The following is a 26,999-nucleotide window of genomic DNA, read 5'->3' on the forward strand; positions in this document are numbered from 1 at the left end:
TCCACCTTACTGCACTCTCTCCACAGGGGGCTCCACGTGACCCTGTCCCTGCTTCCCTTTTTCTTCCCATCTCCTACAGATTATGAGACTGGAGCCAAGTCCATTTCACACAAGGTCAGAGCCTTAGCCTGGGGAATGTGTCAGTAGATAACGACAGACGCTCTGGGTGAAGTCCGCTCCTGAACTAGGCATAACATAAAGATTTCATTGAGCGCAGTCCAGTCAAGGCAGTCGCTGTTGGGCAGCGACTGCCTAGACTGTGTTGAAAAAGACTGGAGGCCAAATCCAGCCCAGTAGGGAGCAGTGAGTGTACTAGCAGCATAAACCATTGGTTTCCAACAGCACATATGCTTCAGATTTGCTGTCCTGGTCCAAACTGTTTAAATCACAAGCATTCGTGGAGCAATTAACATGAATAATGCACTGTGAGATGCTTTAGAGCAGTCCTTAATCACACATTGGAATCTCTGGGGGACTTTAAAAATAAATAAATAGGGGCGTCTGGGTGGCTCAGTGGATTAAAGCCTATGCCTTCGGCTCGGGTCATAATCCCAGGGTCCTGGGATCGAGCCCCACATCTGGCTCTCTGCTCTGCAGTGAGCCTGCTTCCCCCCTCTCACTCTGCCTGCTTCTCTGCCTACTTGTGATCTCTCTCTGTCAAATAAATAAATAAAATCTTTAAAAATAAATAAATAAATAGAAAGATAGATAGATAAAAAACAAAAAACAGGTCCTTCTAATATTTCTGTAAATCGGAAGCTTTTCTAAAATACAGAATTTACAAAAAAAAAAAATTTGTTATTATTATTTGGGATTGTTTTCTGTGTTGTGCAATTTTATTTTTGTTCTTTGAGTATGAATCTCTTGATTTAGGTAAGTCCTCAAGGACTTAAGGATTACCTACTGTCATATTCAAAATGATGCATTTATTCAGGACAAATCTTAATGTTCTTTGTCTTCTTTAGATAAAAGAGGAGCAAAAATGCCAAAAAGACTTGAACTAATATCAGTTTAGAGTGCTTTTACTGGAACGTGATACCTTGGGCCAGAGGAAGGTTCTTACCATAATTGATGATACAAGTAGATCTTCACTTGTTCTGTTTCCAGGCATCACTACCAGACTCTCTGTTGACACCAGCATGTTTTTCCCCTCCTAACACACCTCCAATCTCTGTGCCATTCATTGGGACCCATAGAAACAAAGACCAGAATGGTGGTCTCAGGGGCTGGGGAGCTGGGAAAATGGGAAGACATTGATCATAGGGTACAAACTTCCAGTTCCGAGATTAACACGTTCTGAACATCTAATGTATAGATCAATGGTCATAGTTAATAATATTGTGTTATATACTTGAAAGTTGCTGAGAGAGTACATCTTAAATGTCTTCACCACAAGAAAGAAATGGTAATTATGTGACATGACAGAAGTGTTAGCTAAAGCTATTATGCTGGTAATCATTTTGCAATGTATACACACATCAAATCAACACACTGTACACTGTAAACTTATGCAATGTTAAATGTCAATTATTATTTCAATAAATCCAGGGGGGAAAGGATTAATTAATTTAAGTAAGTAATTTTTTTAAATCCAGGATTTATTTTATAAAAAAATACAGTTTTTTTATTTCTTTGTCAGAACTCCCAAATGAGAGACTCCCCACATGTCCATGCATGGTCTGTTAGAGAGCTCAGAAACTGCTGTTTTGGAAGCTACTGAGATAACTAATACTAGGCCCCTCACTATTCTTATCCATTCCTCTGATAATTAAAACCCTCTTTATGTCAAACTGCAGGATGTAACACATTCATGGGTCATCAATCATATGTCTTATAACAAGGATGTATTTTTTTTTTTTAAAGATTTTATTTATTTATTTGACAGACAGAGATCACAAGTAGGCAGAGCGGCAGGCAGAGAGAGAGAGGAGGAAGCAGGCTCCCTGCAGAGCAGAGAGCCCGATGCGGGGCTCGATCCCAGGACCCTGGGATCATGACCCGAGCTGAAGGCAGAGGCTTTAACCCACTGAGCCACCCAGGCGCCCCAACAAGGATGTATTTTTAAATAAAGTAAAGAAGTTTAAGGTACATGGCACATGGGTTAACTAGTGTTTTGCGAATCTTTTTCTGATATATATGTATATCCTTATATATTTACATACATATATGTATGTCTGTGTACTGCATCACAGTTAAAACATGTATTTTTTAAGATATTATTTTTAAGTAATCTCTACACCCAATGTGGGGCTCGAATTTATAACCCCGAGATCAAGAGTAGTAGGGTCAACTGACTGAGCCAGCCAGGTGTGCCCCAAACATGTATTTTTTATATTTTGATACAAAATTCAAAAATACTTGAACTTAGATGGTCTAAATTAAATGCTTCCTGCTGCAGTTCTAGCACTTTCCCTCTCTATTGTTCCCTAGTGGAAATTGAGGAAAATGTTTCCTATCAACCACAAACTCTCCATTATAAATTATAAATCAGTCCCCTCGCACCCTTACTTTCTTTCTCTCACTTAGACGGAATTTCTTTGCCTTGTGTTTATGGACAAATGTCATTATTCTTTGTTAAACTTCCTCCCAATTGAATATATCAGATTTTAGTTCTCAGGTCCAAACTGGTGGTGTTTTGTTTTGTTGTGGTGGTGTTTTTATACTGTGAATAGTGTCCAGTGGTTCTTTCTTTACAGAGAAAAAAGCAAGAGGAAATGGCTTTGCATAGCAGTCAAAGGGACTTCAGCCAGATATAATGAAAAATTTCCTGGTGGCTAAGAGAGTACAAAGTACAATGAGTCAATGAAATCGGGGGAGGGAGGTGATGTGAAATCTCCAACTCTGTAAGTTTGTGGAAACAGCCCATATTCTTATCTGTCTGGAATTCTTTAGAAGTGAATCCGTCTGATGAGGGGGGTGGACTTCCAGGTCTATAATGCCCTTGTTGCCTTGCATCACTAAGACATTCTGAAGAAAAATAAAATACATGTTCACAACTCCCATCACGTAAATTAGGAACAATGTCGCAAAGTTTCTCAAGTAGGGCATGAGTGACATTGGCAAGGGCGAGGGGCAATTCATCGTTGTATAGGTTGACTGGTGTATTGAAAGATGGTTTAACATCTCCACAGCCCACTTAGCACCTCTGTGTCTAATGATTTCATCACTAGAATCGGGAAAATAATGTGTTCTTCACAGAACTACAAGAAAAAATGAAATATATGAATAACACCCACATAAGACCTGACAAGTATAAGAACTCATAACTTCTTATCCCCTCTGTTTAAAATGTTAGGATGTGAAGAGAAAAAAAAAAATTTTAAGCATGAAAAACACATCTCTGAGTTGTTATGCGATAGCCAGTAATTTCTGAAACCATAAGTCTTTATTTTTAGGGAGCAGGAGGCAATTCCTCACCCTCACCAGTTGTCCTGGTTTGGTTTGGTTTTCTTAAGAAAATATCAGAAAATTTCTTTCTTCTTTACTGTTACCCAAAATCTTCTAAGTCTTCCTTACAATAGTAGGACAGCGTTAAAGATATTCCTATTCCCCTGAAAAGTTAAAAAAAATATAAAAAGGGGGAGAATATAACAAAAAGAATTAGACATACACCACTGAATCACAATATAAATAGTTCATTCTAGTACTTCTGTAAAGAATTATTTAGTAAGCATCTCCTCTTATGCTTCTCGGAAAATATTGATCCAAAGAGGTCTTTTCAATAAAGAAAATATTTTGTTGTGTCTGTTTCAGAAATGTGATGCTGGATTCTTTCTCGCCCAGTCAGGAGAGTGTCTGCCCTGTGGCTGCAACGATAACTCTGACGAGTGCTTGGATGGCTCTGGATTCTGTACGGTAGGTTGGGGCATCTGTCACTGTTCATGTACTTCCTTGGGCTTCTGTGTCTTCAGCAGGGATCAAATATTCTTCCTGCACGTTAGCACTCTCTAGGAAAGAGCTAATCAGTTTCCCTTTTTACCCTTTACCTTTTCCTGTAAGACGCCTTCTAGAAACTGCTGGTGATTTTACCTGGCCCTCCAGGCATGGGTACGACACGGCATGTGCTCCTGGAGGGAACTGACCTAGCGTCCCCGGCAGCCGGTGTCTACCATAGGGTCAAGGGTGAAGGGATTGAAAAGGTACACGGAAGAAGAGATCACCCATCCAAATTCCTCTGTCATAGTATAGTTTGCCATATGTTTGGCTTCATTCCACATAAACCAGGAGAATAAAACAGTTGTTTCATTGCCTATTTTACAACTTCATATAGGTCTATAGATCAAAATTTGTTTAGAAAAAAAAAAAAAGGTATGAACCAAATAGCTAATAAAAATGAACATTTTGGCCTTGTGGTCTTTATAAGTCTGTGTTTCAGCACCCCCCCCCCAAGACCCTTTTTTTCCCTCCCTTAACTGGAATGAATTCTTCTTCTGTTGAAGTATTGTAGAGACTTGTGGAGGACACTGGGGAGCTTTCTAGCAAAAAAGGCTTGCCACAACTTTTCTGCATTCACTGAGTGGACTGACAGCTTCGTGAAAACGGCTATTGAAATATTTACCAGAAATGGCTTTAGTAGAAGTCCTAGGAGGCATTTTTAAAGACTTATGCCCTATGATCATGTTTTCCTTCAGGAGCTGTACCACACAGGGGGAAAATTAGATTCTTTAAGATCCTCTGAGGCAGAAGAGGCTTTCCAAAAACTGCAAGAGTATTTTTGCATAAACTACAAGAATTCTTAATTAAGTACACCCTATTTACCTCAAAATTAGTATAATTATCTCCATTAAGCCCATCATTTTGATGATAAGTGGTCTCTGAGGTGTGCACACGGAGGTGCTCTTTTACCCATTGTAAATGCATTATATTAAGATGCAAATTAAAACATTTCATCTACTTTGAACCCAGCAGTTGCCACTTTTCTAGAGACAGAGAGAATGTAGTGGCAAACACTGGACAAGGCCATCTCTTTGTAGTGTTTGTTTAGTCCTGGTGTTTCTGTCTTCCCCCTCCCCCATCTTCTTAAATAACCCTTACATCCAGGATGTCCTCTGTAGTCGTGTAGGCACACGCAGCTGCCAAAGCCTGCCCCTTTCTAATGCTTCCCTCTCCGGTTTCCTGTTATTTTAATCCCAGTGACATTTGAAAAGAAAATCCCATGGATGCACTTGAACTAATAATGTACATCTCCGATAATTTGACCAATTAAAGGCTCTTTGTTATCTGGGGTTTTTTGTTTTTTTGGGTTTTTTTTTTTTTAGCTAGAAGACAATAGGGACTGGTAGGTCCATCAGAGGCCATCAGGACGCCAGTAAGATGGAAGACTGAACTAGAAGGGCAAAAGTCCCTCCTGGGGCACATGCGGCGACAAGCGCTGGGTGTTAAACACAACTAATGAATCTTTAAACACTGCATCAAAAACTAATGATGTACTATGTGTTGGTTAATTGAACCTAATAAAAAAATTAAATGAAATTAAATTTTTAAAAAGTTCTTCCTGCCAGGGCCTGTGAGAAAACCACTCTTCTTAAGGTGACTTTGTCAGAATCAGAATTGTCGTGGTTTTCTCTCTGACTTAGACGGGAATTCTGAGGGAGAAGGTCCTCACAGGATTCCTTCACAGCTCCTGGGCATACAAAGTTCTAATAAAAGTTTGGGGATGGACTGGGGTGTAAACTCTTATGCCCACTCAAGGGAACTGGCCATCTTCCTCCAGTTACTTTGTTCCAAGACAGAATATTTTAAAAAGAAAGAACAGCCGTCCTTCTCCTCCTAATAGTGAGCTCCCCACCCCAACTCTATTTAGATGGAAATAGCTTTTTTTCCTGATTGAAGTAATATATGCTCAATGTAACAAACAAACAAAACAATAATACAGCTATGTACTGTACATGAAATTCAGAGTGAAAATCACCCACAATCTTATCCCTTAGAGCTAAATATGTATATACATATATTCTTACAAATTTAATTTAGAAAGACAAAAAAGGACATAACTCTATTGAATTAAATGTAAGTAGCAAACAGAGACTTGCCAGCCTAGAATCCTTTGTCACTTAGGTGGTAAATGTATTGCCAATGGTGACCTACTGGAATCAAACTCAGGTTTTCCCATTTTCTTTGGCCTCCCGGCTCTGGCCTCCTGGTTATCAGCTCCTGCCCTGTAGCTCCTCCATCCAGCTCATCTGGTTCTCAGGGCACCAGAGAAGAAGCAATTTCTTCTTCTTCAAGCACTTCCTTGCAGCCTTCCTTGTGGGCCTGAGTTTTTTTTTGTTTTTTTTTTTAAATTAATGTATTTATTTATTTGACAGAGAGAGATCACAAGTAGGCAGAGAGACAGGCAGAGAGAAAGGAGGAAGCAGGCTCCCCGCTGAGCAGAGAGCCTGATGCGGGGCTTGATCCCAGGACCCCGGGATCACGACCTGAGCCGAAGGCAAAGGCTTAACCCACTGAGCCACCCAGGCGCCCCTGGGCCTGAGTTTTTATCAGTTCTTATCTTTTGCTTACCTAACTCATTTCTCCCGTCTTCCACACACAGCCAAATATAAAAGGCCTTCTTTTTTATTTCATTTTAGTTTTGTTTTTATTTTGAAGTCTTATAATGCCTCCCTCCGCCTTGCCTTCCCCCTGGTGTTTCTAATTCTTCCTCCATTCCAATGTCCAATTTCTGAAACTGACCTTATGTTTTACTGACTGATTTCAAGGAACTAAGCCATTTGGCAATAAAATATAGTGTAGACAAAGTTAGGCTACCATTTTAGACATAGCAAAGAAGCTTAGAGATGTCTTCACAAGTAGGATGCTAACTCTTCAAATGCAGAAAAGTGGCTAAGTGAAAAGTGCCTTCATGAATGAAATCCTTTTTGTTTCCAAAAAGCTATATTGCATCTTATCATAACTAGAATGTACTGGGAAGGATTCTCATCTCAGTCAGCCAGACAGGGCCCCAAGGATCAGGTGTCCCCAGTGGACATGGCAGACTCTCTAGGAAAGCTCCAGAAGGAGGTATGAGAAAGGAAATAGGGGAAGAAACAGATAGAAGTGGACAAATGGCTGGTGGTAGAAATGCCTAATAACCCATACTTTACCCCAAGTCTATAGGCTACATACAGATAATTAAGAATAGAACATACTTGGGCACCTGGGTGGCTCAGTGGGGTAAGCCTCTGCCTTGGGCTCAGGTCATGATCTTGGGGTCCTGGGATGGAGCCCCACATTGGGCTCTCTGCCCAGCGGGGAGCGTGATTCCCTCTGTCCCTCTGCCTGCTGCTCTGCCTACTTGTGATCTCTCTCTCTCTCTCTCTTTCTGTCAAATAAATAAATAAAATCTTGGGGCGGGGGGAGAAGAGGACATGACTAAGGCCAGTACCCATCTAAAGAAAAGCCAGGAGTCCACTGACCAGAACTAGAATAGAGAAAATCTGACTTGAAGTTTACCACAGAAACAAGGCTCCTCAGGTTCCTTTTAATTAAGGATTGGTTGGTCTATTGATCTCATCCAACCATTTAACAAAGAAGCACCTTTTTTTTTTTTTTTTTTTTTTGAGCTCCACCTATGTGCCAGACATTATCCTAAGATCTGGGTTAAGTGGTTTTTCCACTGTATTGGGTTGAAGAGCTGTAGGAACAGAAACACCTACTTGAAAGTGCTTCTGGACATGACCAACATAGTAAAGGTCAAGGTATGAGGACAATGGGAGCCTGAGAAACACATGTGGGGTAAGCTCAGTGAAAATCAAATGAAAAATTAAAAAAATGAAAAAATTTCAGCGTCTGTCCCAGCATTGCAGGAAATTTTTTTTTTCTAAATCTGAATGAGGATATTCAGATTTAAAACTATTAAAAGAATAGCAAAAATATCCTTGAAATCTAAAGAGATGCCCATCAAGCTGTTATCTGGCTGGTGGAAACATGGATGGATTTTTATTTTCTTTTTACTTCACAGTGTGCCTCCCTAAATTCTATACAACTGCCTGTAGTAATTTTGTAGTTAAAAAGATATTGATATTCAAATGGACTTCTACCCCACCCTAAACGTAATAGAGGAAGGGAAGTAATCCAGTATATTGAAAGCTAATGAATTTTTTATTACTTCAAAGCCTAATTAAAACTTCATTCAGGAAAGCAAAGATACTACATCTCTAAATTCTGCAGACATTAACATTTTTCTCATGCTTTTCCAGCTCTCCTTTATTATGTGTGTAAGACAGAAATCAACCAATGTAAGTTCCTGTAAGACTAAATATGTGTGATTAATAAACCAGCACATTCATTAGACATCTCAGAGCAAGAAAAAAATGAGTTGTAGACACTTCTTTTTCCTGTTTTACTTGCAACTATACAGTTGGTATCTAGATCAAATGCATAATTCTTACATCAAAATTTTGACAATTTTCCAATATGGTGCAACTTGGAAAACCCCAAAATTTTGCAAATAGGGATGGATTTGGTTCCATGCTAACTGAGGTTTTGAAATAACGTCAGAAAATTGTATGTCCAAACATCTTAGAGTCCTCTGTTGCTTTGTGCCTGGTCACATGAGAATATAATAGGAACTGAATGCAAGTAAGTTCTCTATACGTAGGTCATGTTTCTTCTTCCAACCCTGAATATGTTCTTCTTCTTATGTTCTTCATCTCGGTTAATTAATCATTCTGCCAAACCCTCATACTAAGATGTCCCAGATGCTTCATGAACTTCCTTTTTATCTTCCCCAACATTTAACCCCAGAGAGAGCCTCTTCTCTTCTCTGCCATCCCATTGCCTTGATTCCAACCCACAGCATCTATCCCAGACCACAGCTATGACTACCCAATGACTCATCATGCCCTGATCCACTTTCCTTCCCCTACTCTGTCTTCCTTACCAGCAACGGAGACATCTTTCAACCTAATCAGACATTCTCCTTTCTAAAATCTTTCAAGGCTTTCTACTCCTGCCCCACTGAGTTGCTCACTGCCACCAAAACTGATTCTGTATGGGCAGAGTCTGTGTCTGAATTTGTGCTCCCTTGCTCTCTACCTGGGATTTCTTGCTTCTCCTTCAAGGCCTCATTTAAATGTCATCAGCTCCATTAGGTCTTCTCCAACTTTCTTAGGAAAAGCCAGAACCTCTTCTCCCTCTTTGCCCCATCATAGGTATATCCTTTATACATACTTCAGTCACAGCACCTAGCACACAGTTGTTTGTTGGCCTCTCTTCTTCTTTCATAAGGCTGTGAGTTACTCAAAGGCAGGAACCAGGTCTTTTTCATAAAATGACACATAAATGAATCTGGTCTTCTTCATCTGAATAAGTCACAGCTCATTGTCTGTCATGATATCAGCTGAATCCAAGCTTATTAAGTGAATGAATGAATTAGTAAAATAGCAAACTGATATATGCAAAAACCTTTAATTTTACAATTTATGAGACACTCTGGTCACTCTTCATTGCAGTGAAATGTATTGTGTTTTTATGCCAGATACTCAGGCTAAGGCCCAATGCTGAGCAGTTAACAAACAACGTTACTTAGTCTAGGTGTTTCTAGACCCCCTACTTCTCAAAGTACAGTCTAGACCAGCAGCCCTGGTGATACTTGGGAGCTTGTTAGAATGGCAGATACCCAGGCCCCACCCCAGACATCCTGGATCAGAATCTGCATCTTCACAATATCTCCAGGGCACTGGTGTGCACAGTAAAGTTTAAGAAGCACTGGTCTAGACAGAGCAGAAGTTCTCAAACTTTTGGTCTTCTGAGCCCTTTGCACTCATGAGAGTTATTCAAGTAGCCAAAGAGTCTTGTTTGTGGGGGGTTATCCATGTTTATTGCATTTGAAATAAAACTATAAATAGATCTTTTAAAAAGCTGGTGGGGGTGAGCATCTGGATAGTACAGTTAGTGGAGCAACCTAATCTTGGTTTCAGCTCAGGTTATGATCTCAGCCCACATAGGGCTCTGTGTTCAGCACAGAGTCTGCTTGAGTATCTCTCTTCCTCTCTCTGTGCCTCTCCCCACTGCACAACCCCCCTCATTCTCACACTCTCTAAAACAAATAAATCTTTAAAAAAATAATTTAGGGGCACCCAGTGGCTCAGTTGTTAAGTGTCTGCCTTCAGCTCAGGTCCTGATCCAGGATCAAGTCTCACATGGGGCTGGGAAGCCTGCTTCTCCCTCTCCCACTATTCCTGCTTGTGCTCCCTCTCTTCCTGTCTCTCTCTGTGTCAAATAAATAAATAAAATAAAAATCTTAAAAAAAAAAAAAAAGGAAAGAAAAAAGAATTTAAAACTGAAATTTATTCTAGTATTTTCTTGTTAATTTATTTGAAAATAGCAATAAACCCATTGCATATTAACATAAGTAATATGCTTTTATAAAATATAAACATATTTTACAAATTAAAAATATAGTTCATGCTTGGCTTAAGAGAAGGCAGCTGGATCTCATATCTGTGGTGGTATCTCCATGTCATGGAGCCCCAGGAGCCCCAGCGTCTACCTTACACACATGAGAAAATGAGAGTCCAAAAGATAAATAAAATCTTAGTATTATTAGGAGAATGGTTTTGACCTCCCTAGACATAGTTTGAGAACCATAGATCTAGGTAGACTCTAGTCTTGCATAATCATGTGACAAACCACAGGAAGGCCAACGTGATCCTCTTCGGCTTTCTTACTACATTAAACTGATTCTGTGGCCAAGTTATTGAGATGGCATTTCTCATGTGGAGAAGCTCTGCCCTTTTGATCTGAAGTCCAAACTGTTAGTAAAATAGTATGGCACATTCTAATGTAGTCATTTTATGACTCTTTTGGGAAAGGAGCCTTTTGTCTAACACATTGTAGAAGTGGTATAATATGAACATTAACAGCCTGGCTGCTGGAGCAAGATTGCCTGAGTCTGAATCTCACTTTTACCTCCTTCCATCTGTGTGACAATTTATTGGGCAATGTGTTTAACCTCACTGTGCTTCCATCTCTTCACATGTAAAATGGCGTTAAAAAATAGTCACTTGCCTTAGAATTATAAGAATTAAACTAGTTAACCCATGTCAAATGTTTGGAGGCTTTATTCTGTTTTGTTAGTCTATTTTGAACTTCACCATAGAACACCAAGACAAAAATCAAGAGCACAGATTTCACCTTACTACTGCTCCATCTTGCCTTTCCTCAGGTTCTTCCACAGAGAGCTGTTTGAAAACAGTTGTGTCTGTTGAAGATCTTGTGCACAGATGTTACTGAGGGAGTGGATCAAACAGGAGGCTGACTTTGATGATGTTCTAATTCTAATGGTGTGATTTTTCACTGAAAACCCTATTCAACTGTTATATACTCTATTGAACACAGAGATGAAAATACCACGGTGCTAATGGCTTTGGCTTGAGCGATCCAGTTCAGTCCTGTTGGAAAAAACTATCAGATTAGCATCACTGCCTCTTTAGAGTACTGGGCAGAAATTAATCCATGAACTTGTCACTGCTGAGTTGACTCTATTCTACTGAGTACCTGCTCCATTTGAGTTGGTGGCAGTACAGTACAAGAGGCACAATGTGGCAGAAGGACTGCTGAGGTTGGGAGCAGATAGTACCATATGGGTAGTGGAATGGGAGAAGGATCAGGGAAGGGGCATCAGAAGGAATTCCTGGAGGTTTCAAGGTCTAGTACAGATCTTAAAAGATGACCAGGCATTCTAAGCAGAAAAATCAGCTTGTTGAGGAATTATCCCCTCTGCATGAAAACCCTAAACTCCTCAGTCTGCTCATGAACACACGGAAGCTCAGGATGAAGTCAGCCACCACTGTCTACCCTTTCTAGTATTGACTGGCCAACAAGACCGCTTTGTGTTGACCAGTTCTGACCACACAATAAATTCCATGAGCCTCACAACCTCTTTACTTGGAGTAGTATTTGGTTCCCAGATATATTGCTTATAGCATTTCTTTTTGTGGTTTTGTCAAATTTTCCTATCTTTTGCCTCACAGAACTGCCAGCGGAACACGACAGGAGAGCACTGTGAGAAATGTCTAGATGGTTATATTGGAGATTCCATCAGAGGACCACCCCGGTTTTGCCAGCCATGCCCCTGTCCCCTACCCCATGTGGCTAAGTAAGTTCTGAGAGAAGATGTTCTCTTCTGCTGCTTATCCCCTTAATTATGTACTTTTTATTTTTGTTCTATCCAGAGTTCTCAGGTTTTCCCACCTTAGTGGAAAGACTGAGTACCTCATATTGAGATGAGACTAGAAAAGATACAGAAAAGTTCTTTAGCCTAAACGCACTTTCAGGGAAATTTGTGGTATGGGTGATGACTCTGTTCCCCAAATATTGGGTAGCATCATAAGGGCAAATGAGTCTCCTAGATTTTATCAGCAAGGTTAATTTCTCAGCTATCCCTTGACCTAGGGAGATCACAACTGGTAATGCAAACAAACTCACAATCCAGTACTTCCAGTAGTTGTGTTTCCTCTTACTTTCACAGAGAAGAGGATTCCTACATGTGGTGGCAAACTGTTCAATCAGAATTAGAACACAGATAAAAAGAATGCAAGATTTAGGCCAATCAGCTCATAAAAGATTTTGCAGAAAACTAATGTTCACTTCTGGCTATGTTTTGACCTGAGTGAGAAGTTAAAGAAAATAGGCATACATCTTAATGGAAATAGTGGAATTCTTTTCAGGTCCATAATATGTATAAATCCAACAGTCAAGTCATGACTGGCCGCTTTATTATCTTAAAAATGATAGAAAACAGAATTAAATTGGTATAGTGCTGGTTGGTTTTCCAAATATCAACCATTTCTCTGATTCTCTGAAGCCAAGTGAGTGTCCTACAATCAGTTCATTTCTGACATTAACTAACTACCCAGAGTTAGTTAGCCCATACATTAAGTCCCACTTCAGAAACCAGCCACAAATGGGATCCCTAGGCTACTCACATATCTGCTCAGCTAACTACAGATTCAGGGGTTGCCTTAAGTTCAATAGTTCTGTACAATGACTCACAGAACTCAGGAAAGTGTTGTACTTACAATTACAGTTTTATTCTAAAGGATATAATTCAAGTTAAATTGAAGAAGATATATAGGGCAGGGTGTAGAGGAGGAGATGGGAGGGAGTAGAATTTCTATGCATTTCAGGGTTGTTCACCAACCCCAAAGCTCCACAAAATCTTCTTTGTTGTTTAAGAACTTTATGTATGTTTTGTTACATAGCCATGATTGATGAAACCATTGGTGATTGGAACTCAATCTCCATCCCCTCTCCCCTACTCTGAGGTTGGTGTTGAAGGGGATGGGGTTCAAATTTCCAACCCTGGAACCAAGTAGCTTTCACCTCTGACAACCAGCCCCTAACCTGAAACTACTTAGGGGCCCATCAAGAGTCACCTCATTAACACAAGCTCAAGTAGGCCTGAGATGGGCTCGTTCTGAATCACAAAAGACAGTCATCACTCAGGGAATTCCAGGAGCTTTAGGAGCTCTGTGCCAGAAACCGGGACAAAAATCAAATATGTACTTTTTCTTATACCACACGTAGGAAGAGTAATGAACCTGGGTTCATACCTGTGGTTTGGCACAAATTAGCTGTATGATCTCAAGCAAGATAACTTTCTTTCCATGTTTCACTTTCCATGGGATTTGGGGTCAAGGAGACTAGATTCAGATCTTGGCTCCATTCATTGATTCATTTATCTGCTCTGGGTCTTGGGTTGTTTTTTTGTTGCTGTTGTTGTTTTTTTGTTTGTTTGTTTGTTTGTTTGTTTCTGAGTTGGTGTAAGGATCTGCCTCATAGAGTTGGGCTAGGACAATATGTGTGGAGCATTTGAGTTGGTTTCTCACAGACAGAAAGCTGTATGCTAGTTACTGACTTTTTAAAATACATACTTGTATTTTTTCTAACACTAGTATTTTGCTTGCTCTGTGTCAGGCAATGTTCTAAGTGTTTGGGTGTAATATTTAGTTGATAGCTGTTATAAAGGTTAAGTTAACTAATGCTTATAAAATAACTTTTAAAAGGCCTGAAGATCATCCCCTACCCCTACACATACACTTTTTTATAAAGAGAACAAAGACGACAATAAATTCTGCCCGTTTTTTTTCTTAGTTGAACACCAACTCAACTAACATTTCACCTAAAATCTTGTGATTGTTCAAATCCTCTGATGAGTCTGTCAGTGAAGAAGTCAAATGTTTTATAGCCCCCATTTTTCTTTAGAAACCACTAAACTGCTTCAGTTCTTGCTTTGTGATTTTTCATGTCTCATGGTATCAACAATATGTTCAAAATGGATGGTATTGAGAGGGAGAATAGAAACCTCAAACATTAAATGTTCTGTTATAGTCATCCAAGTGTGTCCTGATTTATGAGCTCCCTTTGTCTCATCTAGATAGATTCTTTAATCGTTCATTAATATTCTGATCTCAAACATTAGTCTTAACCATATCTGATGAGATGTTCAGCATTCTGCTTTCTTGCTATGCTATCATTATCTTGTTAAATATACCTACCTCCAACTTTCCAATAACAGGTTCTCCATATAATCTCCCATACAAATGAAGATTCTATGTAGCATCATTTGCTCAAAATAGGTTTATAAGCTCTGAGCTGCAGTTTCTTTGGAAACTAAAGATGAATTACAAAGGCAGTCCTTTAAATTGTATTGTCTGACTTCTGCACTTTTTGCCCCATGCATGTCGATGTGGGAAACAAAGGCAAAGGAAAAAATTAAATTTCCTTACTACTTACAGCCCATTGACAAGTCCTTGAAACCAGAGTAACCTTCCTCTGGGGGCTCAGCTGCCTGATGTTGACACTTTTCTAAAGGCAAACAAAAGTCGATCTTAGCTTAACATTATCCTGACCTACCCCCCAACACCTCCCGCACCAGGATCCTGTGAGTCTGCCTTAAATATATAGAAGTTCCTTTTGAAATGTCCTTTATCTCTACCCCAAGATACATGTTGGCAATCATTCTCCAAACATATGGCCCACTGATAAGCATCTGAAGGGTCTCATGACTGAGCGTTTACTAAACAATAATAAATGACCTTTTCCTAACAATAGCTAGCCCCCTCAGCTTGTTTCCAAAATTCCTTGGAGGCTTGTGCTGTCCCTAACCCCCTTCCCGCTTGAAAGTATATAATTAGTCAACCATCACAACCCCAGTGGAGCTCCTTTCTGCCCACCGGTCTGCCCCTGTGCTTTAATAAAGAAACCAATTTGCACCGAAGATGTCTCAAGAATTCTTCCTTGACCGTTTGCTCCAAACACCAATATTTCCACAACAATATGACAGGACTTTCTTACCTAAATTATGACCTTAAGGTCTTAAGATAAGAAACTTTTGGAACCTAATTCCTGTGGACTAAGAAGTTTTTCTACATGCAATCAACAAATATTTATCAAGCACTTATTATTATGTGACAGTCATATAGTACTAGTCGCCAGTCACAGTAGTAAACAATACTATCAAAATGCCCTAACTTCATTGAAATAGGTCAAAATAAAGCAGCATTTTGAAGTTCCTAGAACAAATTACTGTTTCGCTTTTTCAGCTAGATTATCCAGTATTTCAGTTGATCAAGAAGCTCTTCTGAAGACTCTTTCAAAAAAATAAATAAGGGAGAAATTGCCAGTTAGGTGATGAGCTTCCTGTCTTGGAGGAGGAAACAGTTTCTGTTGGATCACCATTCCTACTCAGGCTCTTTGGGTGTGTGAGCAGATCTGGGTTCAAAGGGCAGTTGAAGGTCTCCAGGAATGTACTCTGCAGTTAGGCACATATTCACAGATATGGAAACTGAGGCCTCTAACAGCGTACATTTCAAGTTGAAAAGTCTGCTGCAATGGACAGAAAAGCAAAGATACCCCCACGTATAAGTAAAAAACATTATGTGGGAGTGTGGAGGAATTGGGAGAGACCTTCTTTCTTTGAGGTGGCAACAGTCCTACTTGGGTAAAGAAACCAGCTACAAATAGGGCGGATGGGATGGGGGAATATGGGCAGGTGTAATCTGTGGTCACTGGACAGGACAAATTTGCCGGAATCCTGTAAGGTTCTAGCCTTTGATAAGGCCTTATTATTGACTTAGTTGACTATTTTCAAATATCTTACCAAATCAAATTCCCATTGCCCCTTTCAGTTTTTTAGAAATTCATATTGTTACTTCCTATAAAAATTAAAGTGCCAGGACTTTTATTTGAGCTCAGAAAGTCACCTAATATCACTTCGAGATATCCTTCAGTAGAGCCTCCAGACCAGGATTTGGATTTCCAGTTCCAATAGCCACATCAGAAAGCAACAAAATTATGCTTGAGGGAGGTAAGCAAGCAAACAGTGTTAAGTCTATTTTTCCTTAGGTTCCATAAAGGTTTCCAAGAACAAAAGGCTCCCATCCACTTGGAGAGGGCGCCATGGTTGTTAATGTGGGCTGAGAAAGTCTCAGTGTTTTCATTTCCTTAGCCAAAAACAGACTTTACCTTAAGCAAAATATAAACAATTAATGCTGGTTAAATTTAAAAAAAAAGGAATCTCATTGGTTGGCACTGCTTGTGAGTCTCACTCCACTGAGACCAATGGTCACACAGCTATTCCCAGGGACCATTTGCACAGAGTTCATTTATTTATTTTGGAGTTGGCCAGACATCCTCCCCGTCTACTAGAAGCTACAGCAATCGTTCCAATTAAGGAAAATGTCATCTGTTTGAAGCAGCAGGACATTAGCTAAAGGCAGATGACTCCAGACACAGGCAGATGCTTCAGTCCTTCAAGCTGTGGGCAGGCTGCTGGGATAAACATCTTCAAAGAAACATGCATGAGGGTTTGTCCACGTTCTGGATTCTTAACTGTTTTTTGAAGTAAGCTAAAAAAAATAAGAACAAGCAAAATGGAGAATAGAGGCCAAAGAGATATAATTTTGCTGAAATGTTTTTAGCCAAACACAGAAAAAATAAATTGTGGACATGGCAAAGTATATATTATCTTCTGACTAATTGTATAAATCTCTTTAAACAAAGCAAACACATCATTTGCTTCCTTCCAAAGACCATTAGGGTAAAATTGCTAATACAAGCAGGAATGTGAGAGCAGCAGGTCACACTCCATTGATGGCACAATACCTAAGCCAATTAATTTGTAAGTCTTTAAAATTTTTCACACCCCCCTGATACGGTTGGATTTATGTGTCAATGTAGAATTTTCCAAACATGTGAAGAGTTATATTCCATTTCCCCTTCCTTAATAGTTGAACGATATTTTTATTGCTTTCCTGTCCTATGTCCAAATTTGTATTATCTAAAAAAAAAAAAAAAAAAACCAACAAAAACAAACAAACAAGCAAAAAAACACACAGAAATCAAGAGAAGGGTTTCTATGGATGAGAATCCTTTTCCTGTGGGTCCTATTTATTGCTTGTGTACTTGTTTTGTGACTTTGGTCAAAAGAGCCAGTCCTTGCACCCCCTATTCCCAACCTTTAGGGTATACAACAAAGAAATTAGGGTTCAGTGGGGATTATAGTATATAGTTTAGAAGTGGTCCATGACCTTGAAGAGTGGAAGAGATCTAGTGCAAAAAAAAATAAAATAAAAAGGGGGATAAACTTTCCAATGTATATACAGAAAATGGTGAGAATACAGAAATTCTCATTTCATCAAAAATCACAGGTAACCAAAAAAAAAAAAAAAAATCACAGGTAACATATAAAAGAACTTGATTATTTTATTTCTGGCTTCAGAGAATGTGACGTAGACTTGTGTTAAATATTCTAGAAATTCCCACTGCTTCAAGTAAAAATAATTAAGTGCCTCTATGGCAAAATAAGTAAGTGGACCTGGAAAATGGTCTCACCAGTGGATGAACATTTGGGCATTTTCTATCTGAGTCTGCTAGTCTAAACTTTCCTGAAAGGAAGAATATTTGATTTAAGTAAAGCAAATAATGAGACTCATTCGAACTTGACTGGGACCAAGGTAGAGATGATGGAATCAAAAGTTAAGACAATCTTTTCTGTGATGTGTGGAATTGACTTCTAATATTCTCTTATAATTCTAGTTTTGCAGAATCCTGCTATAGAAAAAATGGAGCCGTTCGGTGTATTTGTAAAGAAAACTATGCTGGACCTAACTGTGAAAGGTAGGCTAATAAAATTCACTATTTTCTGTGTGGGAAGAAACTTTCTGTTTCTTGCACTCATCAGCTCTGTTATACTCCCATTCAGTGAGCCTGAAGAGGAGAGCAGAACACTCGGGGGACGTTTTCCTAAATCCCATGCCCCAGAGAGAGCTGTAAAAATATGCTCCCATGGGTCCAGGTCAGGTTAAATGGTCAGGTGAAGAGGAAAATGAATATATTTTGAAAAGATTCTCTAGATGGTTTTGGTAACACTACTATCTCTCTCCCCATCCCTGAGAACCAGCAGCGTAATTGACAGAGAGGCTTCCTTAGTAGAGAAAAGAGGTGGGGGAGGGGAGGAATCCTCTATCGGTCAGTAAAGCAACACACTGACAAAGGCACGAACCTATTATTAATCCATTCTTTATACCATCTCCTCCCCTAAAAAGTAAACAATTTCACAGGAGTTTGGATTTTCTGAATCCCTGTCAGTATTTAACACCTTTGTTGTTTTTTTTTTTTTAATTTTTTAAAGTTGCCTTGGGCTTTGCTCAAGTAAGAAAGACTTTGGCGACTAAAGATGTGAGCTTTAAGTCATGCTTTCCACTGCATGATTTCCTGGCGAGACATTTCCCATCCTCCCTACCTGTCAGTTACTCAGTTTTCTCCAATCAAATGGCTTTTGCTAAAAGAGTCTCACAGAAGAGTCTTCTTATTCTTAACAGAAATGCCGTTGACATCAGCCTCTCCATGTGGTTGGGTAGCAAGATGATGTGGGTGCTGTAATGCGGAGGGGCAGGGGGGAGGACCGGGGGTACTTCCCAAGCCTCTGGTCCAGCATCTGCCCATGCCCACCTCGCCGCGGCATACTCCCACTGCCCCAGATGTGCCGCACAAAGGCCTGGGACTCCCAATGTCAACCTCAAATGATAAGCTATCTCACTTCCTCAGAAAACACCCTCTACCTCTCAGAGAGTAGCTCCTGAACCCTTTTTAAAAAGCCACGGTGTTTATGGTGTGGAGAAAATCTCTGTACCCGGAGGGCATAGCTGCTATGATGACTAAATGTACAAATCATAGGTAATTCCTTCACTGAAGATTTTTTTAAGGGGTTTTTCTCTCTTTTTTGCTATGAGGGAAGAGGGAAAGCGAAAGCCCGTGGCACATATGAATTTCATCCTTTGAGAGAGACAAACAGATTTTGTTAATTAATGTTTGTGACACACTCATTCCGTATTTCCTTACTGCGGGACTCAGGAATGTGAGATCCCTGACTTGCTCGCTTTCTGGCTCCCTGTGAGTCAGGGAGGGCTGTTGGTCAATCAGGGATGGAGCTTTTTCTCCTCAGTGTCTGAGGTTGAAGTCCGTTTAGTCTGACAGAGATTGAGCAGTTCATCATTTAATGGGTGTTCAATGGCCCCGGGGATGGCCCACTGGCCACAAGCAAGGCCTCCCGGAAGAGAAGTCGTCTCTGTCCCTCAGGGTTCAGGCCTGTAGAGTTGCACAGAGATGCAGACCCGGGTCCTGTCAGTGAGAGCAGGGGGTCCAGCACAGGATAGCTTGCCTGCCTCACATGTGGGATTGTAGGTGATCAGCCTCCCGGTGCACCTTGGAAGCCCTTGGCCCTGCCGTTACCCTGTAAGGCTTGGTCAGATCTGGGGGGCGGGTAAGGTCAAGGGAAGAGCACTAGTTGTCAAATATGGAGGAAGTGTCATTTCAGCCTGGCCAAGTTTGTATCTCAGCTCCAATCCTTGCGGGTCCTCCTGAGCGAGTTATGTGAGCTCTACGTGCCAATTTCCACATCTCCAGCTTGGAGAAAATGAGAATGCTCACCTCCTAGCGCTGTCATGAGGGGATACGGTGGGGTTTTTAGTATGGCACACGGCACTTCAGAAATGCTCGATAAAAATGGCCTGGTGGCAGCAGGAGTCCCTGGTGGCCATTGTCCAGTTCCCAACCCCTGGCATAAGTGTGCCTGGGAGAGATTGGCTCGTTTCCCTGAAACGCAGTTTCCTCAGCCAGAAATGATAGCTTTGAACTAGATAGTGCCCCTTGTTGCTTGTCTCCCGTGTCCTCCCTGCTTTGCATTCCTCATCTCAGCCTTGCCACCGCCCTGAGAGGAGGTGGTTTTTGTCATATTGCAGATAAGGAAACAGGCAAAGGGAGGAGATGGGGCTGGTCCACAGTCACAGCACTGCTGAGTGGGGGACCAGGATTCTCACGGTTTGGCTTAAAAATCTGGATTCTTTCCCTGTGCCCATACTGTCCTTCCCAAGTGTCTTCCCAAAGGACTTCTATTTTAAATTTTGTCTCTGATATTCAGAAGCACAGTGACCCTGCTCCTAGATTCCCCTTGACTGGAGGCTGCATCAAGAAATGTGCGGGAAATGAGTGCCCTTCAAAGCCTGCCATCAGCATTGGGGGGGATCGCTCTGAGCAAGTCCCTCCACTTTGTCTCCTGTCTCCTGTCCACTCTTCCTCACACCGTCCTGTCTTTGAGAGAATGGCCTGAGGCCTTTTGCTCCAAAAATGGACTTTGCCATCCAGAGGACTCTTCCTTAAAATGGAAATGACCACACAGCAGATTGGTGGTGGGGATAGGGATGTGATACGATAAGACATGGTCTTTGCTCTCAGTGAAAGTCAAGGCTAGAGCAGGAGACAAACCCAAACACCATTCATCACAAGGGAGAAAAGGGAAGCCAAATACAAAGATAAGCAAAGCCCTTTCAGGTGTGTAGTGGAAGGAATGATCACTTTCCCACAGAGAGGGCTGGGTCACTGGGAAGGGGGTAGCCTTCACTGCTTTTACTTCATGTTTGACCTTGGGATTGATGGGGGAGGGAGTTAGTTTTGTTTTGAGTTTAACAGCCAGGTGGTTAAATTGTCGCAGTTAAGCTTCATCTAATCTATATTTTCAGTGTATCTGTGACCTTCGACCTCTCCACAAGGTATTTTCAAAATATGTTGCCGACTTGTGTAGACGTCCATCTGTTTCAAACAAAACTACAATTGATCCAAACTGAGAACACACTAGGTGTTTCTGTACTTAGAGATCATATAGTCAAGCGATGGTTTTCAAATTTGACTGTATGTATCTCCTGGAAACCTTCGGATTCCTGAGCCTTCCCCAAATCCCCTCTGTGCCCCACTGAAAAAGAACCTCTAGGAGTGAGGCCTCAGGACCTGTGTTTGGACTCCCTGTTGGGTTCTCACGCCATTCCTCTCACTGCCTGGGAACTAATGCTCCACCTTTAATGCCACAGCTGCATGATATAAAACACTGTCTCCAAACAGTAGCTCAAGAGCCGCTGGTGTCCTCAGAAATGGTCATAGAGGGTCATGAGTTCCCAGTGAATATTTTCTTAATTTTGTGTTTAATTTCAGTGATAATCTTGAGGAAAAAGGTACTTGAAACATGTTGTGGACTTTCTGTAGAACCACTTAATAATAAAAGGAGATCTGCCTCAGAGCAGAGGAGAAAGTAACAGCCGGGGGTATGTCAGTGGCACATTACAGACAATTGGAGGTCAACTGGCATGACATCAAAGCAAACTGAGTCATCACCCAGCACATGGCCGGACATAGATGCTGAACTCACACAGTCCTCTCCCATGTCATGTTGCAAGTAGCCCTTCAGTTGAACGAGACAACATCATCCACTGTCTTGAACTGATGCTATTAATATGAATTCATTACTTTCGCAGTTTCGTTTGTGTTTTATTTGTAAATTTTATTTTGGTTTTCAAGATGTATAAAAGCCATAGGTATAAAGAGTTTCTACCTAGTTTAATGTTCAAACTCTTCAAAGATTTAAAGATAATTTAAATGAACACTAGGAGAGGTATTCTCTGAAAATGTTTTTCGTTTTACACACAAGTTTGAGAAACATCGGTCTAAAGCATAAAATATGAACCTCTTACTGTACCATGTAAAACAGCTCAAACACCCTTGTTTTTACAGTGAGATTTTTGTGTTTTAGCCTGTCCTGGCCCCTGGCTGGCTCTTTCCCAAAGTCCTTTTCCCCACCTCACACTTTAACTTCAGCATGTGGGAGCTGCGGCTCCCCAAATCCACAAGATCAACTCTAGAGCTCACCACATCGTGTTGCATTTAGATGATGACCATGGCGATGATGACAGAAATAGTAACATTTGTGGAGTGCTTACTGTGTGCCAGATAGCTGTTGTAAGCACTTTACATACAATGACACATTTAAACCTAAAAAAAAAAAAAAAATCCTATGAGATACCATTCTCATCCTTATTTATAGAGGAGGAAAGTGAGAGACAGAGAGATTCAACCACATGCTCAAAATCACACATTTCGTGGTTTTTTGTTTTTTTTTTTTACCCCCCAGTCTCTACTATTAAAGTAGGAGCTCTTCAGGAGAAGTAGCATCTCATTCATTTCTCTACTGCTCTTCCCCCTCACAGTATCTGGAACATGGTAGACACACAGTTAAAGTAACAACGTAACAACATTACTTTGTTTAAGTAATACCTTTTTTTTAAATAAAATATAATAATAGTACTGTAAATGTTCCTTTAAAAAGATACCTGTAGTGATGAGAGTCAGCCATCGTTTGCCCTATTTGATCCCCATTCCACTTCTCCTCATGCCAAGAAAATGGAAGAGGGTGACACAGAATTGAGTGAGTCAAAAGTGTCCTCTGACTGAATAGAGGTTGCAAATGGAAGTTATCATCTGATGCAAATAATTATAAAATGTACAGACTTTATAGAAAGGAATTTTGCAATTCTCATTCTCATCCCAGTGTGACTTTCCCTCTGCTCTAAGTTGTAAATATATAAATATATATATACTACATATATAGTTATAAATATGCATTTATAACTATATATGTAGTATATAATATAATATATAGTACATAAAATATAAATATAAATATTATAAAAATATAAATATATTATATATATAACATATATATAATATATAAAATATATATATATTTTTTAACCTTATTTTATGTAAGAAAGAAAGAGCATGTGCATGAGCTGGGGCAGGGGGAGGGGTAAAGGGAGAGGAAGAAAGAATCTTAAGCAGGCTCCATGCTCAGCACAGAGCTTGATGCCAGGCTCAATCTCATGACCCTGAGATGATGACCTGGGTGGAAATCAAGAGTCAGAAGCTCAACTGACTGAGCCATCCAGGAACTCCTAAGTCGTACCTTTTAAAGATGAGAAGCCTGAGACACGGAGCCATTAGACTTAATCTGAGTCACAGTTGGTTAGTGGTAAACCCAAAACCAAACCCAGGGGCCTCAACGTCCAATCCAGAGTTTTTAGTTCATACATGTATATGTTCTCACTACCTCACTACTCCACATTCACTCCCATGGCAGCCCCATCCATTCAGTTTTGCCATGGAATGAGAGACATGCTAAGACAGTAAGAAAATTTATTATGTGGGTCTTTTTGCTTAAAGATCAAGAGGGAAGAATGGGACAAATTAAAGTAAAACCCTTAAAACCCTAACAGGAAAGGCTGAATATAGTATCATCAGAGACAATGATGGTGATGGTGATAATGGTGTTGATGATGACCTTGATGACAGAAAAGAATAATAAAGAAGAGGAGGAGTAGGAAGAGAAAGTTAACATTTATGGAGTTTTGTGATTCCAGGGTTTAGTCTGATTCTTTCTGAAGGTACCACGTTTTTTAAAACTTATGCTATCAACTCTGTTATCTGTAAAAAAATTCTTCTAGGACTCCCTACTCTCTACCATATCCCCCTCGTGGATTCTTACCCTGACTTTGAATGGGTACATTTTCCTAGCCTTATTTATCAGTTGTTCATAGAGAAGTAGAAAGCATTTATATGGCACCTACTATGTAACAGGTGCTTTTTTTTTTTTCCGGAGTTTAATTTAACCCCGATGATGGCTATAGAATGGCATCCTTCCCTGAAAGATTTCTGTGCCACCTGGGAGTTTTGGCACCCTTAGTAAAAGTGTTCAGTGACAGCTGTGTGACCCTAGGAGGTAAAGCAAAGGAGAAAGAGCAGAAGAGGGGAAAAGAGCTGCAAAAATTCCCAGAACAGTAGTTTTGGGTCAACATCTTTTTTCCCCCCAAAACATATTTCTTTGTTTTCTGTTTTGCGCAAATAATATGATCACTAACTGAAATGACAATGTTCATATACCACAGTTTTTTTGTTTACACTGCAAATTTATCAGCTCTATTTTCCATGAGTGAATCAAGTCATTAGTAAAGCTAGAAATGAGATTATGGGGGAGGAAAATAGATAGGACCAGACTACTGGGTACCAAGGCTCCAGTTCTGACTCTAAATCCAACTGCTGGTCCTTTTGAATCTTTGTTATTTGTTATTTGAGGGTAGGAATTGGGTGCATTGATAGCATTTGATTATTCAATTGTTATAATCACTAATTGATTAATTAGCTAATTCATTTAATGCCAGACTTGTGGGACACCGAGAGCATTAAACTTGGAGTCCCATGATAGGGTTGAGCCCTGCAGTAATGAATAAATTATTTAGCTTCTCCACACTCTAGTTTTCTTGACTATAGAAGTAAGAGATTATAGGGTGTTATGGGAAGAAGCCTTTGCATGCTTATTCAATAAAATTTGTAGAGTTGAAGTTTAGGCTATGACTTCAGAATTGCCTCTGAACCTACCACCAAAAGATGTTCTTGAAACTCAAAGTAGGTTGCCCCTGTGATTAAGAATCTGATTTGCAGCAGCACCTGGGTGGCTCAGTGGGTTAAACCTCTGCCTTCGGCTCAGGTCTTGATCCCAGAGTCCTGGGATGGAGCCCCACATCGGGTCCTCTACTCAGCAGGGAGCCTGCTTCCCCCTCTCTCTCTGTCTGTCTCTCTACCTTCTTGTGATCTTTGTCTGTCAAATAAATAAACAAAATATTTGGGGGGGGAAGATTCTGATTTGCAGAATAGAGAATTTGATTTTTCTCTTGTGGAAGACCAAGAGACAACCTATGGAGATCATATTCAGTGGGATTCAACAGAGTGAAGAAAGTAAGTGTCATCTGACTTCTGTGAGCTTGGACAAGGTCCTTCACTCCCAGACCTCAGGATTCCCAACTCTACTTTGAGCAGTCCCATTTCAGCGGGACCAAGAGTCTCCTATTCTCTGGTGAACCGTGGCAAAGGACAGAAATTCAATCCAGAGCCATGCGTTCCATAGAGTAATGATCTGTGCTGGCTTGGGAACCAGAGAACCTGTAAATCAGAGGTGCAAAGACTTGAGTATGAATAACAAACTCACTGAACATCTCCTCCAGGGGGGTGTCTCTCCATGGGTTGTGTGGCACTTACATTCATTCTTATCTTTTTCATGGACTTCAATTTCTAGAGTTCATGATTTTACATATAAGTGTGAAGGATTCGCTTCCTCTTCTTTCAGGGCATGTGCTGTGTATTTTTCCTCTTCCTGCCTCTCCACGCCTTACATAAAATAGACATGAATTGTCCCTCTGTTGGATGAATGCATTCATTCATTTATAGCAGCAGCAGTGTGGTCCAGGGTGGAGTGAAGGAAAGAACATCAGGGTCAGAAGGTCTGGGTCTTGCACTGTGAATTCCTTGCCATATGAGCCTGGAAAACCAAAGTAGCTTCTCAGCCTCGGCACACCAGGCCTGCGTGGCCTACCTCCCAGGTGTAACGAAATAAACCCACCTCGGCAAAGCTAAGGGATATAATGCAAGTCAAGGGTGTAAAGACTGAACGTATATCATTATTACAACTACACTAAAAAAAACTGAGTCATAGGAGTAAAGCCTGGAAGAACATATGCAGAATGTCGGACTGTGATTTTGTTAGGATCTTGGGATTAAAGGTGATTTTTTTTTTCATTTCTCTATTTTTTCAAATATTCTGAGTCATGAAATCCTTTAAAAAAAAAAAAGAAGGAAAAAGTAATGTCTTGTTATTATTGGTCCGGTCTTCCTGATTTCCTTGGAAAGTCCTCTCCTGCTTTTCTGTCCAAGGCCAACGCCCCAGCCCAGGGCCTCCACACCCCAGCCTGGTCTCCCCATTCCAGCCCACAGTCCACCCAGCATCTGAAGCCATCACTGGCTTCCCCCACCTCTGCTATCATCACAAAAACCCCTGTGGGCTCCCTTTCTTTTTCTCTTTCACATGAGAACCTACTCCTGCGCCTGACCTTCCGCTCCATGAAAGGGTGACTACACATTCTTTCCAGCCACTCCCAAAGCGTCTTCCACTCCAGTTAGCCAGTTCTGACACTAGTTTAGGGTCACAGCAAAGAGGAGGCGGTAGTCCGCCAGAAAACATCTATAGCTTGGCTCATACAGTATTCTTATAAAGTTTGAGCCAACCTTTAAAAACTGCGGTTTCACATAAAAATCCAAACTTCAGCTTTCTTGTTTTAAAAATAGGAAGGTCTGGCAACACAGATCCTTCATTCCTTCAAGGCCACAGTGTGGAAACAGTTGACAGGAGCTGAGTAGCAGCTACCACCTTGGACGAGGCCTGTGGTCTCACCACTCCCAATAGGGCCTCCCCTGGCCTACAAGACTCTTTTGGGAAAAGTAGAGAAAAGCATTTCTTCCTCTGAGCAGGAGCACCCGCCCCCACAACAAAGGCACAACTTAGCAAGTCCAGCACAGGCTGGATGGATTCTGGCCTCTACTTTCCAACCAATCATCAATGACCCAGCTGGCATGACCATAGGCACTATCTCTGCCCCCAAAACAAAGGCAGTTTGGTGCCTGGTCTCTAGGCTCACATATTAAAGTGTCTACCATAATGGCCATCCAGGCTCCAATTTAATTTATCTGTGGTACTTTCAGCCATGCCATCTGCTTTGTCTCCACACTGCCTTCCCTCCATCACAAGATGGCTGCCAGAGCTGAGTGCTACCTGCCTCTTCATTCCCCTGCGGATGGAGAGA

At 40.7% G+C, this 26,999-nt stretch overlaps 1 protein-coding gene across 2 annotated transcripts in view; it reads left to right on the top strand.

The window, feature by feature from the left end:
• Positions 1-26,999, top strand: part of LAMA4 (laminin subunit alpha 4) — a 146,728-nt gene that overhangs the window by 33,893 nt on the left and 85,836 nt on the right. For both annotated transcript variants that reach the window (XM_004753541.3, XM_004753542.3), the window contains exons 2-4: positions 3,754-3,855; positions 11,958-12,082; positions 18,025-18,105. In XM_004753541.3, coding sequence (XP_004753598.1) covers positions 3,754-3,855; positions 11,958-12,082; positions 18,025-18,105 — 308 coding nt within the window. The remainder of the gene's footprint in view (positions 1-3,753; positions 3,856-11,957; positions 12,083-18,024; positions 18,106-26,999) is intronic.

The sequence above is a fragment of the Mustela putorius genome, unplaced genomic scaffold (assembly GCF_011764305.1).
Source record: "Mustela putorius furo isolate JIRA1106 unplaced genomic scaffold, ASM1176430v1.1 tig00000450_pilon_pilon_pilon, whole genome shotgun sequence".
Lineage (NCBI taxonomy): Eukaryota > Metazoa > Chordata > Mammalia > Carnivora > Mustelidae > Mustela > Mustela putorius.